The sequence below is a fragment of the Squalius cephalus genome, assembly GCF_949319135.1.
Source record: "Squalius cephalus genome assembly, chromosome: 13".
NCBI lineage: Eukaryota > Metazoa > Chordata > Actinopteri > Cypriniformes > Leuciscidae > Squalius > Squalius cephalus.
The window spans coordinates 26,272,647-26,293,897 of NC_137134.1; the positions used below are offsets into that span (position 1 = coordinate 26,272,647).

The 21,251-nt window shown below is 35.9% G+C and overlaps 1 protein-coding gene across 1 annotated transcript in view; it reads left to right on the forward strand.

Annotated features, from left to right (window-relative positions):
* The first annotated feature begins 3,624 nt into the window (after positions 1 to 3,624).
* The window catches only part of LOC307169771 (uncharacterized protein), a 28,114-nt gene continuing 10,487 nt past the window's right edge, over positions 3,625 to 21,251 (forward strand). The window contains exons 1-3 of the mRNA XM_079890584.1: positions 3,625 to 3,745; positions 3,844 to 4,155; positions 9,278 to 9,592. Coding sequence (XP_079746710.1) covers positions 3,694 to 3,745; positions 3,844 to 4,155; positions 9,278 to 9,592 — 679 coding nt within the window. The 5' untranslated portion in view covers positions 3,625 to 3,693. The remainder of the gene's footprint in view (positions 3,746 to 3,843; positions 4,156 to 9,277; positions 9,593 to 21,251) is intronic.

The window sequence follows — 21,251 nt, forward strand, 5'->3', positions numbered from 1 at the left end:
TTTTTAGGTATATACATAAACACACAATACAGCCAAATTGCTCCACGTCATTTATTTTTGTGGAAAGCCAGTGCAGGCCTGAGCGGCGTTTATATTTTGTATCGCCATGCGGTACATCTAGTTATATATTCCTCTACCCACCTAATAAATCTAATGCAATATAAATCACTATATTTACTATTATACTGTATAATATAATAGTAAATATATATATTTATATAGATATATATATAAACGTCTATAGGACGTTTCCTGTCAGAAGTCAAATAGACGTGCAGAAGATGTCTTTAAGATGTAATGATTTAGAATGTATGTTAAACTGACATCTTCTAAACGTCTATTTGACATCTGACAGGAAACGTCTATATAGACGTATTGCGGATGAGCAAACACTCTTAAAAATACGTCTTCCAGATGTAAAATGCACATCAAATAGTCGGTGCTATCTGGGATTTATTACTACAAAGTATTCATATTGCACATTTCTGCCCAACCATGGTAAATTACTACAGTAGCCTACATTCATGGTAAATGTTTGTAAGGGTGATTAGGGGATTTAAAGTGTTCTAATTTCGTTAATTTCTCCTGCTTTCCTCATCAGTCTTGTTGGGAATGTTGAGGCTGCAGTCCGGAGCGGTCCGAATGAATCCGTATAGTTTTAGACCGTTACTGACCGGCCACTTTGACGCTCTCGCCGGCGGCGGTGTGAACGCAAACATAAGTGTGTTGTAAAATATTTGAGAATATTGTTTTTATAAACAGAACACACAAATACAAATCCCCCCCCCCCCCCCCCCCACGAGTAATTTTAGCCTTGTGGCTGATCAATTTAACCACTTATAATTCTTTTAATATTTTAATTGTTGTGGTTAGCTTGTAGAATTAGTTCATTAATGTCAAAAGTGTGGCTCACCCTGTGCCATCTGGCAGCCTTGCAGGGGGCATGGCCACCAGTTTGAGGAATATTTGACTAAAACTTGTCTATTTGTAGCCTACCTGTTTGCGTGAACTTTAACTTTGACATTTTTTGGTTGGCACCAGCTTGAGGTGCATTTCCGCCACTTACTGCATGGGATGGAGTGTGAAGCCTCGATGAACGAAAAAGGAATAATTAAATGAGGAAAAAAAAACTATATCCCTCTAATTAAATCTGTAGGCTATCTCTTAAATATTTTATATCATTCACCCTTAACTGTTTCTGTGCATTCTGAAATATATTCTGAACTGTAATGACATTGATTTCAAAATCTCTTAATTAGCCTATTCAACAAACTGATTTCTTTCTTTTATGTGCCAGTGATATAGAATACAATATAGATGTTATATATATGTATGTCTACATACTAGAGTTAAGCTAATCAGTTTTTAGAGATAAAACTCTTTACATTCGTTTATCATGAAAACACATCCCAAAGAACGATCGACTCGGTAACCATGTGTTAATTGCCCCTAGGTTCATTTTGTGCCGAAATTGTCCTTTAATGGATGAATTTCTTCCTCCCACTGCATAGCCAATAGAATAAACGATGCTTCGGTATGTCACAAATGTTTTGAAACAGTTGCCACTAGGGGGCGATCACATGCAGTGAACCCATCAACCAGTCTATATGTTTTTACCTGATCTCGGATCAGTTTTCTAAGTTTGGACATTTTATTAACACATTTGTATAATAAAAATGAAGAGTAGTAGATTTGTATCTGAATAGCCAAGCCATCAAAAAAAAAAAAAAATAATAAAAAAAATAAATTCACAAAACACACTCCAAATTAATAAACTAACATAAATTATACAAAATCTTTATGCTTCATTCTGAAGGATTGGTATTTTGTAGATTGCATATTGAAACCTGTTTGAAAGATTTTATTGGGATGTTTTTCACTGTTCTGATTGGTTGTCTCTGCTGTAGTGGGCGTGGCTGCTGTTGTGAGGTCACTTTCAGTCCGTCACTGATGATTTAGACATTCTCACATCAGGACACTAGGGGGCGATGATGATGAGATGATGATCCCTTTTAACAAGTCTCAGAGGATTTTTGTACAGAAAACAGTGAAATCATTTTATTATTTCTTAGGCCTATATTCCCCTATATCCACCCTAAGATCAGCAGAAGAGCACAGTATGTAAAGCATATACATACACTCCAAAGTATTTCAATTTTTTTTATCAAACACCTTTATAAAATACATTTGCCATACCCTTCTAACAAATCAAGTCTGTGTTGTTTTAGTCTGTTTAGTTCTGCTGTGTTGTTTGTGGTTTTGGAAGCTGGGAGATCAGTTTATATCAGCTCCACATAAGGCCAGCATATACAGGCTGTTTTCTACTGAAATAGACACTGGCAAAATGCTCTACAGGATGTTGCTTCTGAGAGAAATGAGAAGTGAGAAAAGAAAAAAAAAACCCGAGGATGTCTAACATTCATGGGCTATTGCAGAAAATACAATATCAATGCACGATGCCATCTGATTCCATCACTATACTTTAATTTTAAAATCTCTTTAAAAAATAATTATGATGAATTATGATGGTTGTTTCTGTTGAAAATGATAGTCAAACATTTCTAGTTGTGGCATTGACCCTTAAAGTGACCAATGTTTATTCAGTGTGAAATGACGCAATTCAGAAACTAATGAAATAGAAGAAACAGCGCTTCACTCGATCACACCAACAAATGTGCGAACTTTAGTCATGTGATTCATAAACATGGCGACTATATTTTATATGCCACACTACATATTGTTCCCAAAATAAAACTGGTAAAACCTCAGACGTTGTATTGAGCAAAGCCTACTGGGAAAAAAAAAAAACTCAAAACATACAGCATTGTGAGATCCCATGTTCATATTTTTACAAGATTGCTTATTTATAATGACAACAGTAACTGTATTTTGGTGGAAACTATGCTAAGGGGTTTATTACATTATATTGTTTATTTGGCCAACATAAATGTTAGATTTCATCAACTGTATCATGTGACTACTCAAGCCTCTGTTATACTTTCCGCGACCGCGATGGCGCGAGGGTCCGCAAGGGTCCGCGTGACGTAAAAATCGTCATCGGGGGTGCGCGCGGAGGCTTGTTGCGGACTGGCGCGTGCCTCCCATTTTTTGTGACCGCGCGGACCAAGGGCGCGCGTTCATTAGGTTAAAACCGCGAAAGAGATGGAAATAACATGGACGCCGAATTTGAAAAAACGGAAAACGCGTGCATTCTAGAAATAGAAACAATGCCTATTTTTCACGCAAGCTGTTGGAAGCGTTTCCAGGCAAAATAGAATAGGAAAATATGTTTATATATCATTTTGACACGAATACATATGAATAAATGTCATTTTGATGTTTGAAAGTGTCTAGGTTTTGACATAAATGCAAATATAAACTTTAAATATTTAAAATATTATCGATTATACTGGCCAGACCGATCTAATGCGTATGCGTTTAACGCGTTTACCGAGCGGACCTCAGCAGAAAGTATAAATACAAGTAGTCCGCGTCCGAGCTGTGCGCAGCTGTCGTGTACGCGTCCAAACTGGAGTAGGCTATAACAGAGGCTTCAGTGAAGCGCGTTCACGTACACAGACGCGCTCATTAACTGTGTTTATTCTTCCTGTCTGAAGAGTTTCTTTATAAACCTCAGATTATCTACTGATATTGTTCGGATCGTAGAGTGATTTTTATCTCAGGCTGTTGGAGATGATGTTGCTCACACTTATTATGTTCTCTTTGAGTTTGTGTTGTCTATCTGGTGAGTTATAAACATGTTTTTATACTTCTAGTAATAATGTATAGTTAAAAATGTTCAGAGGATTTAATTTAGCTGTTAATAATATTGTGTTTCTGGAGTGTTTGGTGACACAGATGCAGTGAAGTCAGTGTCAGCGATGGAGGGAGATTCTGTCACTCTAAACCCTGATCTTACAGACATACAGAGAGATGATGAGATCGTGTGGAGGTTTGGAAACATTCGCATCGCTAGAGTGATCATGAACATTACTAGATATGATGATGATGAGAGATTCAGAGACAGACTGAAACTGGATCAGACTGGATCTCTGACCATCAGTGACATCAGAACCACAGACTCTGGACTTTATCTACTAAGAACCATTATTAGGAATAAGCAGTTTATCAAGAGATTCAATGTTACTGTTAATGGTGAGTAGAGAATTACACTGTACTTTTACTGTCTTCTTCATATTCTTGTACATGTAATCAGGGTAGCCTACTTGTAAAACAGCTTTGGGCCAAAGTTTGATAGAAAATAAAAAATGTCTGACCAATTTCATCAGACACCAGACTGAACAACATCACTAAACTCTGACAGATATGTTCAAGTACATCAATAGTCATATTTAGCATTTAAAGTTTGAACAAAGTTGTCTTTTTTTTTTGTCGATCAAACTGACACTAATGTCTCTTTATCGCCATTACAGTTCCAGACCCACATCCCCCATCACAGTCTCCTCCTCCTCCTCCTCCTCATCCTCCTCCAGTCTCAGTGTCTCTGATAGTGCTGATGTCTTCTTCTGCTGCTGGATCTCTGATGATCGTGGCTGTTATCATGATCTTCTGTATGTGCAGGAAACACAAATACACAGGTACTGTAGATGCACCTACAGCTTATAAATCTGTAAACAATAATGTGGCGCAACAATATTAGACACAAATACATGTTTTGATTGAACATGTCTGTCATTACAGTTGAAGACGAGACTCACGCTGATGCAACACTCTACACACACACTGGACAAATGATGGTGAGTTTAGTGACATTTACATTTATTCATTTAGCCTTTTTTTTTTTTTTTTTTCAAAATGTAATGAGCAATGCAATATAATATTACCACTGTTTTAAACACTGCACATTAAATATTGGCAAATATGTTTAACAAGTTTGTGAAATAGTATATGCTGTTATTCCATTATAAATAAATAATGCTTCCTGTGCTAAATGTCTGTCTGACTTGTTTGCATCTATATATTTAACGCTGTATTCGCTCTTGTCCTGGTATCTGATGTTGAACATGTTTTATTTCCACAGTCACACTTGCTTTTATTTTTGTCACTGTTATGAAAGCTGCTATTGTTTTCAGAATTTTATAATAAAAGTCCTAAGAATATAAAAAGACAGAGATCATTACACACAAACACAAGACCATCATTCAATGTGAGAAACATTGGCCTGTAATATCTATTGATGAATTTTCAGCAAATTTCTGTCATTTATTAATTTTGAGCTCTTGCAGTTTTTGCTTCTGAAACATCAGGTTTGTTTTTCTCCTTTGACCTTTTGTGTTTGTCTTTTCCAACAGAAATCTGAAATGACGGAGGTGGTTTACACATGTTTAATCGCAGATCAATGATCAAACTCTCTGTGATTCTACAAATGATGTGTTGATCATCGTATTGACATTTGTGTTTTACACTGTATTACTCTTTCAAATAAAATAAAATGTATATTTGTTTAATTAAATCATGCTTTTGGATTCCTTTAGACTGATATTGATATTCATATGATCATTATCACAATACAATATTTTGGGCCAGATTTACTTAAAAAAGGGCAAATTAGCTGAGACCGCAATCCCACAAAACCACTGGTGGGAGAGGAAAGTTCAGACAGCAACAATATCACCCTGTAGCCCAAGACTGGTTACCCACTGAAGCTAAGCAGGGCTGAGCCTGGTCAGTACCTGGATGAGAGACCTGGGAAAACTAGGTTGCTGCTGGGAGAGGTGTTAGTGAGGCCAGCAGGGGGCGCTCAACCTGTGGTCTGTGTAGGTCCTAACGCCCCAGGATAGTGGCGGGGACACAATACTGTCAAAGAGCACCGTCTTTTGGATGAGATGTTATACCGAGGTCCTGACTCTCTCATTAAAAATCCCAGGATTTCCTTCAGAAAAAGAGTAGGGGTGTAACTTCGGCATCCTGGCCAAATTTGCCTATTGGCCCCCTTTCATCATGGCCTTCTGATCATCCCCATATATATTGATTGGCTTCATGACTCTGTCTCCTCTCCAATAGTAAGTGTGTGTTGGGCGTTCTGGTGCAATATGGCTGCCGTCGCATCATCCAGGTGTTGCTGCACATTGGTGGTGGTTGAGGAGATTTCCCCCCTTCAAATGTGAAGCGCTTTGAGAAAAAAAAAGGTTTTCAAGTTTAAAAACTGCATTTAAAAAATAACAAAAACATTTAAAAAAAAATGTTAATATTCACATGTTAAACTGATATTATTATATTTAGTTTACTGGCTTTTATAAACTAGATATTTTCTAAAAGGGAACAAGGGTGTCAAACCCTAATCCTGAAAGACAATCTTGCTGCAGGGTTTAAATCAAACACAACAAAACCTGCTAAAAGTCTTCAGATTTACTTGGAAATCTGACCAGCTCTAAGGCTGTAGATGAGAAAAACTTTTGTATGCCTACATTTTAGGCCAGATTTACTAATAGCCTGTGCCAGCACAAACCCTCATTTGGCATTAAAAAACTGAGAAATTTATAAGAAAAAAAAAAAAAAGATTTTTAAAAAACTTTAAAAAAGAGACGTGTACACTGTTATTTTTGCTCTTTTTTATGTTATTGCATTAACACATTTGTATAAAAAAAGAGTAGAAGAGTAGGCTAGTAGTTATTTGTCTTGTATTGGTTTGATTAATACCTCCTTAAAAACGCAAAACAAATTAATAAACTATAAGAAAAGACAATTTATAAAAATATGTCACATTGTATTTGATGTTTTTTTATATTAGATTAATAGATTACACACTCAAGCAAACATTTGTAACTGGTTTGTAAAAGGTATTTTTATGCATGTTTGGGTTGAGATTTCGTTGCATTTTCGCCATTTTGACCAGCAGATGTCGCCAGCGAGCAACATGATGGTGAGTAATGATGACAAACCCTGTAATGCGGCTGTTATAGAGGCATATCTCCGTGTGGTGCTGTTTGGTATTGCAGCTTGGCTTGTAGTTATTTATTTTAAAGGCTCTAAACAAAATGTAAGATTTTGTTTTCCTCACAGTCTTTGCTAAATGTGAATTAGTATTTTTAATTCACCTCGACAAAGGCTTGCACGAACTGTTGCACGAGCAGTCGTGCATCATGTAGAGTGACTTACTGAGAAGGATGACCACTACCAACGCTGCAATCATTTTCATATTTATATACAGGGCTAAAGGACCCCATAGTGTGTGATTTCTGAAAAACTATCTTTTTACAGAACATTTATTGAGCAACACATTTTGGAAAACGCCCGATGAAACCGAAAGTCTCGATACACAAAACTGAGTTTGCTGAACGGCCACAATCGTTCTCGCTGGCCCCAGCCCATACTGTCCAGGCCTGACTGGTTTGAACTGGATAAATATCACAAACTGTCTCGTCACACACACACACACACACACACACACACACACACACACACACACACACACACACACACACACACACACACACACACACAGAGAGAGAGAGAGAGAGAGAGAGAGAGAGAGAGAGAGAGAGAGAGAGAGAGAGAGACACTACAACGACTCTCCGCCTCCCGTTGACCTATAAAGAAGTTTCTAGGAGATCCGTCTGGTTTTAATGTCATACATTCATTGTTTATTTCAGATTTCGGGCGTTTTTTTTTTTTAAACAACAATAGCCTATAGATCTGATCAATGCCTCATTATACACAACTTTCATTATTTGTGTGCCTATGGCATTTAATTGGTAAGTAGATTTTTTGTTTATCGACACATTTGAATCATATTTACTAATCTGCATTGTTTCCAGACAAATATTCTGTCAATTCTTACTATAATGTTAGATGGAGTTTTTCATTCAGGTCTCTGATCACTATAGTTTTGATGGATATATTTCTCATCTGGAAAATAGTGTGATTAGATGATTTTATTTCAGTGAAGCACAACTACACATGTCTTATTTATTGTAGGCCTGTCAGTTTCTCAAGTTATTTTGCCACTAAAGCTTTTCATTTGACCAAAACATTTGCTGTAATGTCCTTTTTTTTCTTTCTATATTTTAGTGAGATTCTATTTGCAATGATTTTAAAAGAGAGAGAGAGAAAAAAATAGAATGTTTAGGGCATTGCGGTAAAAAAAAAAAAACTAAAACATTTAATTTTAAAATGAAACCAAGATCATCATCTGTGTCTGATGAACACATATATATCAAGATATTAAATGTTACTGTTAATGGTGAGCATAATTACAGTGTAATTTATTCAGTCCTCTTCATTAAGTCCGTACTTAATCATTGGCATAATCTTTAACACTTTTCTCACCAGTGCTTTTATTATTTTTATCTTTTTTAAAGCATTTTTTTAATCATTTTCATTAAAGTTTCTTGGCCCCCAGAATATTTTGTTGTATTGATATCGGAATATGCAATATATCAAAAGAACGAACAGACCCTCTGTTTTTAAACAAACAAACAAACAAACAAACAAACAAACAAAAAGTATTCTAGCATCATGCATTTCTTTTTTATCAACACTTGAATATGGGTGAGTTACATTGAAAAAAAATTTTTGAGCAAAAATCGTGTTTTTGTCAAAAACTAAGTCTGGATCGGATTCAGAACGATGATCAAAACACAGATGGAGTAGATCGAGTCCATCAACACCCTTAATGCTTCACAGTCCTAGAGCTCGTCCTCGGTCGACTTTTCATCATTAGACAGTTTTGTTTTATCTGCTGTTTAATACTGATGATTGCATTATTTTATGCATCTGCTTATAAGATATCATTTTGTTTCTGTTTCTTTTTCCCCTGTGTTTTGAACATGAGATCCAGTTCTCTTTCAGAAGATGTCATAGTGCCTCCTGCCCTAGTCTAGATAACAGTAAAAACACAGAAAGCTGGAAATCTCCATCATTGGCGGGGAGAGAGTTAGTTAGTCCAACCAGGATTTCACCAGGACTTTTTTTTTTTTTTTTTTTTTGCTGCATTTTGTTGTTGTTTTGCTGTGAATTACTAAAATTGTAGTTCTGGCTCCTCATGTAAACTTTCTTTTTCAGACTTTATTAATAGGCCTAAATCAGTTTTTTTCTCGGTAGTGAAGTCAAAACATAATCATTCTCATTTACATGACATAATCGGCCAAAGAACGTGCATGTAAACAAGCTCAATATACACTGACACTGATCATATCCCATATGCTTTTTTAAATGTTATAAATTATTTCATGATTTAAAAAAAAAAAGTAAAAATAAGACATAAATGCAAGCTGCCACAAATAATGCTGAATCTGGACTTGACTTTGTTCTCCAGGAGTGTTTGGTGACAGAGATGCAGTGAAGTCAGTGTCAGTGATGGAGGGAGATTCTGTCACTCTAAACCCTGATCTCACAGACATACAGAGAGATGAAGAGATCGTGTGGAGGTTTGGAAACATTCGCATCGCAAGAGTGATCATGAACAATCCTAGATATGATAATGATGAGAGATTCAGAGACAGACTGAAACTGGATCAGACTGGATCTCTGACCATCAGTGACATCAGAACCACAGACTCTGGACTTTATCAACTAAGTACCGTTATTAGGAATAAGCTGTATATCAAGAGATTCAATGTTACTGTTAATGGTGAGTAGATAATTACAGTATTTCTTATGTCCTCTTCATATTCAAAATGTATACAGTATAATCATTGTCATCATAACCCTTAATTAGTCCAACCAGGATTTCGCTAGACTTTTTTCTATTCATAGAAGACTTGCCTAAAGATTCTTCTGATTTGTAAAAGTATTGCTGTTTTAAAGTCTGTCATCATTAATCAGTTCAGACCCGTAATGAAGAAATTACTTTCTGAACCAACTTTCTGCAAACAAAATGCACAAAAACCGGTAAGAAAATCCAAGTTTTGAAAAAGGTAAATATATGCCAGTATAAAGTAGGCTACTCTGCAGGCCTTCTCCAGGTCTTTATCATTTTATTACAATTATGTGTGGGGCTCCATAACATTCCCTGTGATGTTATTGTTTAGAGAGAGAGTACCCCCAATATGTCTTTATGTTATTTTTATTGTTCACTTGGATAGTTCTTATGTATTCTAAATTCATGATGGGGTTAATGGAGGAAATGTGTTTAAATCAATGTTGGTGCAAATGCATAAAACACTTAATTTATGCTCAAGCAAGCACGTTGTTTTAGCGATCATCCAGGGCGCCCACGAAAGACAGGTAGTAGAAACCGACGTGGAGTAGAAAGAAAAGAACTTTGTAATGTTGTTTTGTAATGTTGTGAACGCATGCAGAGTTTTTGTGTACTGCGAATAAATGCCCTGGTAATGTAAGCAGTGACTTTTGATGTTTAAGTTTTCACATTCAGTATGGTATGGTCAAGTCTATTATACTTGGACTATATATTTTGGAGGAGTTTGCGAGGGTCAGTGGCGTTTATGTATAGCCTACATCAGACACTCCAAGCATCTACACAATGCAAGTGTCTGACCATAGCTAGCTACATAAAGCCATAATACCAACTTCAACGACAGTGTTTAATTAAAGGAACACTCTACCGTTTTTTTAAATAGGGCTTATTCACATTCTTTCCTACATTTAGATAGGTGGGTAAATGCATTTTTGTCTCAGTGCATGCATTGTTTTAGTTTGACAGGGTCGGCGCTAGCTTAGCTTAGCATAATGAATGGAATCCTTTGTTGCCAGCTAGCATGTCCTGAGTAAAAGTGATATAAAAAATTAAAACAACCCACCTAATTACTTCTTGTGGCCTGTGCATTCACAACAAGTACAAATAGCGATGCAGATTAACACTAGGTGATTTCCAAGGCAGATATTGACCTAGGCCTATGTATTAAGTACTATATTAGGTGGAAGCACAGGCGAAGCACAGGCGAAGCACTGCTACTTGGGCGTGATATCTCTGCGCCCAAGTAGCAGTGCTTTGCCTGTGCTTCTTCCGAATATAGTCCCTAGTCAATATCTGCCTAGGAAATCACCTAATGTTAATCTGCATCGCTATGTGTACTTGTTGTGAATACGCAGGCCACAAGAAGTAATTAGGTGGGTTTTTAAAAAAAAAAAAAAAATCACTTTTACTCAGGACATGCTAGCTGGCAACAAAGGATTCCATTCATTATGCTAAGCTAAGCTAGCGCCGACCCTGTCAAACTAAAACAATGCATGCACTGAGACAAAAATGCATTTACCCACCTATCTAAATGTAGGAAAGAAGGTGAATAAGCCCTGTTTCAAAAAACGGTGGAGTGTTCCTTTAAATATGAGGTTTATGGAGGGTTACACCAGCAATATTAGATTGGATCACCCTGATTTAAATACAAACTTTTACAGATAACCAAATCCGGATTACCAGTGCTCTTAATATTAGGCTACTACATATCACAACGTAGACTACAAACTAAATAAAGAACAACACGTAATTATCTTTAAAAAAATTAATTCAGTGATTTTACTAGGCCTACATTTTTTATTTGACCATCATCATCATCATTTAAATATTTTGTGAAGTAAAAGTAGAAATAGAGATAGAGGGAGAGTACAGTGATTCTCAAAACGTATTTAATAATTATTATACAATCTGCTTTGTGTTAAACTAGCATGCTCAACATGTATGATTAAATATGTAGGCTACATTAAAACAGCATTGCAGAAAGTGTGTTTTCATGTTCAGTCACTAGGAGGCGCTGCAGGATCTTCATCTGCTCTTGAAGATCAGCGCACAATCTGAGCTCTGAAGACAAACAATGAGACACTCTGATCCTGCTTTGTTTAAACTAGTATTTTAGTCTGTGAAGCAAGTACGAAAACTATAGAAACCTGTTTGAAAGATTTTGAACAGTTCTGTTACAGTATTCGGATGTTTTTCACTGTTTTCACTGATTGGCTGATCACTGATGTATCAGATATTCTCACATTAGGACACTAGGGGGCGATGATGATGATGATGATGATGATGATGATGATGATGATGATGATGACGCCTTTTAACAAGCCTCAGAGGATTTTTCTACCGAAAATTTGTGAAATAAATGGATTATTTTTGTAGCCTATTCACCATATATCCACCCTAGAAGATGATCTGAGAGAACAGTATGTAAAGCATATACATAAACCCCAAAGTTTATCAATTTGATCAAAACACATTTATAACATATATTTGCTACCCTTCTGACAAATCCAGTCTTTTTTTTTTTTTTGTCTTTTTAGTTCTGGTTTATGGTTTTGGAAGCTGGGAGATCAGTTTATATCAGCTCCAAATAAGACCAGCATACACAGGCTCCTTTCTACGGAAATAGACACTGTCAAAATGCTTTACAGGATGTTGCTTCTGAGAGAAATGAGAAGTGAGAAAAGAAAAAAAAGAGAATGAAGAAAAAAAAAAGAACATTCAATAGGCTATTGCAGAAAATACTGCATTGGTATTGCCATAGTAGACTATATATCACTACACCATGCAATCTGATTCCATCGCTATACGCCGAGTCATTTTAAAATTACTTTAAAAAATATTTATAATGAGGTTGTTTCTGCTGGAAATTATAGTCAAACATTTCCGTAGGAAGTTGAGACATTGACCCTTAAAGTGTCAAATGTTTATTCAGTGTGAAATGACACAGTTCAGAAAATAAATAGATGAAACAGCGCTTCACTCGATCACACCAACAAATGTGTGAACTTTAGTCATGGGCTTCATAAACATGCTGACCATATTTATATGCTACAGATGTTGTTCCTAAAATAAAACTTGTACAACTTCAGGACGTTGCATTGAGCAACTAAGCCAAATGAAAAGAAATAAAAAATCTTATGGTTACAAGAACCAATTTATTGTGCTTTAGAAGATTATTTATTTATAATGACAATAGTAACTATCATGAAACTGACACAAAGGGTTGAGGATGTAGTATTTACTGAAAGGGTAACCCACAATCAGAGATCACGAAATCAAACCAAAAGTAGGGAAAGGTCAAAACACAGGTAAACAGTCCAACAGTCATGGGGCACAGGAACACAGGCAAGAGCAGAAGACCATGACCATGCAGCACACTTCTAAATGCAGTGTAGACATATACAAGAGTTTGCAATGAATGCCTGAATGGCTGAGTGAATAGGGTTTATATTATAGAGACCAGGCAATGAGTTATGGGTAATGTTGTCTTTGATGGAAATACAGTAGTCTGTGGTGAATGCCCTCTGGTGGCTATCAAGGCACTCCAGCTGGTGATCATGACAGTAACTATATTTCGGTGGAAACTATGGTTATCATGTTAAGGGGTTTATTACACTGATTTCATCGACTGTGACTAGTGACTCATGAACTGTGTCTATTCTCCCTGAGGAGTTTCTTTATAAACCTCAGATTATCTACTAATATTTTTCAGATCATTGACTAATTTTATCTCAGGCTGTTGGAGATGATGTTGTTTAAACTTATTTTGCTCTCGTTGAGTTTGTGTTGTCTGTCTGGTGAGTTATAGCCTAAATACATTTTTATGTCTTTACCTTTAGTGATAAATGTACTGCTGTTGGAATGGAATAACAAGAAATGAAAAGACGGATCATCTATTTGTTTTTTCATTAAGTTTAACTAATTTTTCAAATGGTTTTGATATTTAATCAAGTGGTACTCACTGCAGAGTCAAATGACATCAAGCTCCACCTCTCTGGATGTCTAAAGGGGATAGTGGGTAGGGTTAGGGTATGGTTGGATATTCTAGCTCCACCCATTAGGCCCAAATTACATTCGCTCCTCCTCACTGGATGACTATGAGGAGGAGCTAAGCTCCAATCATTTGTTCTGCAATGAGCAGTCTCTCTGATTTATTCGTACATGTGTGCAGCGCTGAAACGGCCTTTTCATCTGATGGGACCGTCTTCAGTACAGGCCCAGGTAGAATAAGAGTCACAATGACAAATCCCACTTTAATACGCTTTTGTCGCGGTGCGAAACCATCACTTGCTGAAATTGGGTCACAGTAGAGTTTTATTAAAATAAAATTCTAAACAAACTGGCCCCCATGATGAATGACATGTAACGAACACAATTTTATTACATACTAAATTGGTTGATGTTGCTTTATGTTGGCTTGAGAAAGAGAGTAACTGACTTCAAACTCGGCACAGACCTTCTTGACTCGCTTATATCTTTTCTAACTGGTCGGACTTACTTTCCAAAAAAAAAAAAAAAAACATTGACTTGCGTTAACTAAGCAATGAAGGCTGTAATATTTAATGTTGTCCATTAGAGGGGGCGACAGGATAAGAAATTGTGTCAGTCTACTCTTTTTCTCTTTTTGCATCAGTTTCAATGACAAATAAATGCTTGAATTGCATTCATAAATGGGCCATAACTGTGTATGAGAACAATCTGTAAAACTATTTAAAACTTTCTATTCAGGCTTTTTAGCCCTACTTCAAAGTTTGCCATTCTCTAGTTTCTTTTAAAGCAACACTTAAGAACTTTTCCTCTTCAGTCGCCCAACAGGTTAGAAGTGGATTTGTCCATTACCTGTGTCGTAAATAATTTAGCCTACCATTGCATGCACGCTCGTTGTTTATCCAGCACCGGCTTTGGAATGAACGATGTCCACAGACAAGGTAGAGTATGTTGCATGATTTTATTAAAGAATAATGTATTGTGACATCAGAAACGAAGAAAAACTAAATAATGCCTATTGTAACGCTTGACGTAAAGCAAGTCAAATTTGTAGTTTCTTATGTCTCATTCGAACTACAGAAATGCGACCCGATCTGGCAAACTTACATGTGGTTATAGCAGATATAGGGCTGCAAAGCGAATCCAGAAGAGCCTTTCACCTTGTTACGACTTGATGAACCACTGAAACGATTTAAATATTATTTTAAGGTACAAAATAATCTTTAGAGTTGCTTTAAGATATTGTTATTCACATTGGTTTATGCATTTAATGTTTGCCCATTTAGACCTTTTATTTATCATGAGCTCTATGTTTTAAGATGTACTAGGTGTTGATAAATCACATTCAGTTAATGTGAAGAGCTAACGTTAGGAGATGGTCCTCAATGCAGAGCACAAAATCCGGGGGGAGGAGTCGGATCTAGATCCAACTCCTCCCACCTTACATACCTAAACCTACCAGTCTCCACCCCCTGATCCCTAAACCCACCCCTAAACCTACCCATCTCCACCCCTAAACCTACCAATCTCCACCCCTTATATAAGATCCGACTCCTCCCCCCGGATCTTGTGTACTGCATTGAGGTGCTACTGGGTGTTAGGGCCAATGTCCTGTAAAGATCGGCTAATTAAACACACCTGAACCAGCTAAGATCTTTGGGATTTTAAGAAATGTCCAGGAAAGTGTGTTGGAACTGGTTGGAGCTGAACTCTGCAGAACATGATCCTCCAGGTTCAGAAAATCTATAAATGAATTTGCACAGTTGGGTGTCTATGCAGATATGTATACAGTAAGTACAATGGAAAAATATTCTATTCTCACAACACATGCAAATTAAACTGCAATGTTTTTGAACTTTTGAAGATTTCTTTCCTGTAAAACTATCCCATTTGCGAATACCCTGCTTGAATCTAACTGAACAAATGTTATTGCAGGTGGAAAATAATGCATACTGTTTTACACAGAATTCCACAAAACTCGTAGTGACCTCAAGAACATTAGATCATTAGATGTTACTGCAGGAAGAGTGGAAAAATGCACACTGTTTTACACATACCTTGTAGTGACCAAGAACACTATAGGCCTGCAACTTATGTGATGACAAAATCTTCAGATCTGCATTTAAGGCATTGCCTTGAGTTCTCCATCCATTGGTCAATACAGACCTTGCACCCCATCACACTCCTGCAGCATGAGGTGAACACATGGTTCTTCAATGATATATTGATAAAGAAAATGTAAAATTCAACATTAACTGCAGCTGGTGCCAAATAAACATGATTGTGTTTTGGAAAACAGTAAGTCAAATGATATCAATTCCAGCTGATATCATGCTAAAAATGATACAACCATTGGCCCTGACTCTTCAAATTAACTAAATGTGATTTATCAACACCTCTTTACCCTTGTGTTGTGTTCAAAACACAAGTGGCGTTCCAGTCAAAAATGACCGGCCTACAAATAATAGCTTATAAATCACTAGTTATGCTATATTATGACCCAATTTTGGATTCAATCTTTTTGTCAACTAGTTTTCTTTTCTTTCAATTAGGACTGGTTTTATATTTTTGTTTGCATCGGATTAATTGTAGGCCTCATTTATCTGAGAGTAGGGATCTAATTTTATGTCTATATCTATATCTATTTTTTTTTTTTGTGGAAATTTAAACAAAATCAGAAAAAAATGCACTGTTGATCACACTAGTCTACTCTAATGATTAACCCGGAAGTTTGTTTTGAAAAGCTTTTATTTTGTACAAAATGGCACATAGTCACACTTGTGGTGTCAATAACGATCAGCCAGGAAGGCGGGGCCAAGATGGCGCCTGTGTGAGTCGTGTTGTACTTTGCTCTTAAGCGTTTATGTGCAATTCTTGACCTAACCTGTCCTCATGTGAATAAAATCGGTAAGCTACTAACTATTACAAGTTAAGAACCCTTACAACGGAATTTTTCTTGATGATGGATGTTTCCTGTACGCACTTTCATGGAAATTAACCTGTAGGCCTATGCTATTTGAGAAGTGACTGCTCTTTCCATCGGTTATAACAATTCGGTCTCGTCATAAAATTTATTTTCCTCATCGCAACATGGAAGACGCTTTAGCAGTAAAACGTGTGCATGATTACACGCCACCTGTGCAGGCGGATAAATCTGCTCTTTCAACGTTACCTGATACTCCGACCAAGAGCCCACAATCGAAGATGCGACGACATACAGAGCCATCAAATGCTGTTCTCTTGGAAGCAATTGAGAAACTAGGGAAAAAACAAGACGATTTTTTGGAGAAATTAACGGCAATTGAACACTCTGTCTCCTGTAACTCAAGCCGCATCGTTGAACTTGGAACTAAAATGGAAGCGATCTCAGACAAGGCCGATCTTGCCGTTACAAACTCCAGTGTGATGAAGGATCAAGTTACATCGCTAAAGACCGAAAACAAACAACTTTGGGAAAAGCTGGATGAATTGGAGGCGTACAAAAGACGGTGGAACTTAAGGATAGCTGGTATCCCTGAAGAGGAAGGTGAGAATGTAAAGATGGCTGTGATGGAAATATTGCGCTTTGTTTCACCATCTCTAACAGATGTTCTCCAGTCTTCCATCGATGTGGCCCACAGGCTTGGAAAGAAAGGGCTCACTCAGCCTCGTCGTATTATTGTGCAGTTCATCTCTCGCACGCACCGTGACCTCATCTGGGCCGACGCAAAGCGTTCCGAAATTCTCAAACAAAAGAATATCAGGATAACGGAGGACTTAACACAACGCGCAAGAGATGCTCGAAACAAACTGTGGCCACTCGTGAACCAAGCTAGACAGGAAGGTAAACGTGCAGGGTTTCAGGGTTCAGCTGCCATCATCGACGGGAAGAAAATTACAGTTGACAACATATAAGTGACTCTTTACCGCGTCTCTGACATTCTGCGAGGTTTCTCATCCTCATGGAACTTATTTCTTGTTAGGGTTCCAACCGAGATTAGAGAAATGTTAAACTTGTTCTTACTACAGTGAGGAGGTCTGGATAAGTGTTGCACTCACTTTTTTTTCTACTTCCATTCAGAAGTTTTAGTTTTATTTACTAAACAATAGATTTTGGTTACACGTTCTTGGTGTTTATTTCATGTCATTTAGGTTGAAATGTTTTTCACTCAATGTTAGGGGAATCCGAGACTTAACTAAACGTAAAGCTTTATTTCTTTTCTGTAAATCGAAATGTAGAGATGTCTATTTTTTACAAGAAACGCATTCAGTTGTGAAAGATGAAAGTTTCTGGTCGAACCAGTGGGGGAGTAAAATTATCTACTGTCATGGTTCCAACAATTCTGCTGGGGTTATGATTTTATTTAATCAGCACTTTAATTACACTGTACTTGAATCACATTGTTCAAATGAAGGAAGATGGTTAATTATTGTTATCCAGTTTGGGGAAAACATTGTTACTCTAGGAAATGTATATGGCTTTAACAGATCCAGTCTTAATAGTTGTCTCTTTACAGATTTAACCTCCAAGTTAATTTCTTTAAAAGCAAAATACCCATCTGCATCACTAATTATGGGTGGGGACTTTAATGAGGCTCCTGATTTATGCTATGATAGATTTCCTCCAAAATATGGCACTACTACTGTTAACAAAATAATTAGTGATATATGTTCCACTCTCTCTTTGGTAGATATTCATAGATTCTTACATAATGATTCTTCCCCTTCCTTCACTTGGTTTAAGCCTGATTTGACACAAAAATCACGTATTGATTTTTGGTTAATATCTGATAATCTGATTTCTTCTGTTAAATCATGTTCTATTTCCAATGCACCTTTAACTGATCATGCAGGTATCGAGTTAGAAATTTCTGACGTTAATTATAACTTATTTAGGAAACCAGGGTATTGGAAATTGAATAGCTCTTTATTAAACAATTCTGATTATTGTTTGGGTATTAAAGGCATAATTGATTCTTTTACAAAAAATACTAATATTTCTTATACCTTAAACTGGGAATTGTTTAAATATGAGTGTCGAAAGTTCTCTATAAAATTTAGCAAAGATCTTTTAAAGTCCAAACGATTACAATTTGAAATTATATTGAAAGAAATTAACCGCATTACTTGTCTTGCCAATCCAAATGATGCAGAGAAAGAAAGTTTATACCTATTAAGAGAAAAATTAGACTCCTTTTATATAGAAAAGGCTAAAGGGGCCTTCATTAGATCTAGGGCCAAATGGCTAGAAGCCGGCGAAAAAAACTCTGCATACTTTTTTAATTTGGAAAAAAAACGAGCCGAACTAAAAAAAATTTCCTCTTTGTATATTGACAACACTCTTATATCAGATGACAAAATAATTTCAAAATTTGTTTCAGATTTTTACCAAAAATTATATACATCATCTTTTAATCCTGATTCAAGTGATTTATTTTTTAACAAGATACAACCTTACATTCCTAGTATAAGCATAAACAGCAAAAACCTTTGTGAAGAGGAGATATCATTGAAAGAATTAGATGATATCATTAAAAAAACACCTTTTAACAAAAGCCCAGGACCTGATGGTTTACCGTTTGAGTTTTACAGATGTTTTTGGGAAGAACTTAGAGAGTTTATTTTGAATGTGTTTAATGAGTGTGCAGCAAATGAAGAACTTACAGAATCTATGAAACAGGGAGTAATAACACTAGTTCCAAAACCAAATAAAGACGTTTTGCATTTAGATAACTGGCGCCCAATCACACTGCTTAACTCGGATTACAAATTGTTAGCATCTCTATATGCCAATAGGTTAAAACCATGCTTGGAGGAAATCATATCTGTGTCACAGTCTGGATTTATGAAGGGAAGAAATATTTCAAACAATATTAGACTGGTTTTAGACCTTTTAGATTATTCAGATTTAGTAAATGAGGAAGCTCTTATTTTATTTTTAGATTTTTGTAAGGCTTTCGATACAGTAGAGCACAATTTCATGTATCAAGCTCTTTATCATTTTGGTTTTGGCCCAACTTTTACAAAAATGATGCACACATTCTATAATAATATCTCAAGTAGTGTTTCTTTATCCAGTGGTACGTCTTCTCGTTTTGGTATCAAAAGAGGAATTAGACAGGGATGCCCTATTTCCCCATTTTTATTTTTATTAGTAGCCGAAACTTTGAATCTTTACACTCTGCATTGCTCTCAAGTTAAAGGTATTGAGATAGGAGATTTCACTTTAACTATTAGTCAACTTGCTGATGACACTTGTTTATTTTTGAAAAACAAAGATCAGGTCCCTGTTATTTTGGAGGCACTTAAATTGTTCTCTGATGCCTCAGGTCTATCTGTGAATCAATCTAAGAGTGAGATTATGGCTGTACATCAAATTGGAGACTCAAGTATATCTGGAATACAGGTTAAACAATTAGTCAGATACTTGGGTATTGTAATTAGTAAATCAGACACAGAGAGACTAACAGAGAATTTTTTTCAAAGATTACAAAAAACAAAAAATATCTTTAACTGTTGGCTCCAAAGAAATTTATCTATTCAAGGTCGTGTATTGATTTCAAAGGCTGAAGGGATCTCCAGAATTGTATATCCAGCGTTATCTCTTTATGTAGATTCTAAAATGTGTGCCGCAGTTGATAAAATCTTATTTAAATTTATTTGGAGAGGTAAAACTGAATATATTAAAAGGAAAACCATAATCAGAAGTGTATCAGAAGGAGGACTAAATGCTTTAGACTTTGACACTATCAATAATATATTTAAAATTAATTGGATCAAACATTGTCTTTGTGAAAATAACCTCCCATGGTTTTTCATTCCCAATTTAATCTTCAAAGAATGTGGTGGTCTTAATTTTTTACTTGCTTGTGATTTTAAATGTACTAAACTCCCAATTAAGCTGTCTAACTTTCACAAACAAGCTTTGAATGCATGGAAATTAGCTTACAAGCACAATTTCTCACCTCATTCCTGTGTTATTTGGAATAACCAATATATATTATTCAAAAACAAAACCATTTTTTGGAACGATTGGTTTAACAAAGGTTTAATTTTTGTTACAGAATTGATAAATCAATCAGGTGACCTACTTAATTATAATGAATTTGTTAATTATCTTGGGACAAATGTATCTTCTAAAGAATACTTTAAACTCATTCATTGTATCTCCCCGAAACTACTTTATCTTATAAAAAACGAAAAGATATATAATCCTGCAATTGGTTCTCTTCCTAGTCTGACTGTTGGAGGCCTTTCCATTAGAGATAAAAAATTTAATAATGTATATATCAGAAGAATTTTAACCAAAGAAAAAAGCTCTTCACCTAAGGCAATGGTGAAGTGGAAACAGAATTACCACTTCCTTGTTTTTAAGAACTTGTGGTCTGATATAAATAAATACGTAATTCCTAATAAAGTCAAAGAAACTCACTATAAAATAATAAACAGATACTATCCATGTAATGACTTTATTAGTAAGTTTAAAGAAGGGTTTTCACCATTATGCAGTTTCTGTAAAGAAGAAAATGAAACAATTGTACACTTATTTTTCAGTTGTAATTATTCTAAATTATTTTGGTCCCAAGTTTCTTGGTTTCTTTTTGAGTTATTTTATAAGTTTGTCACA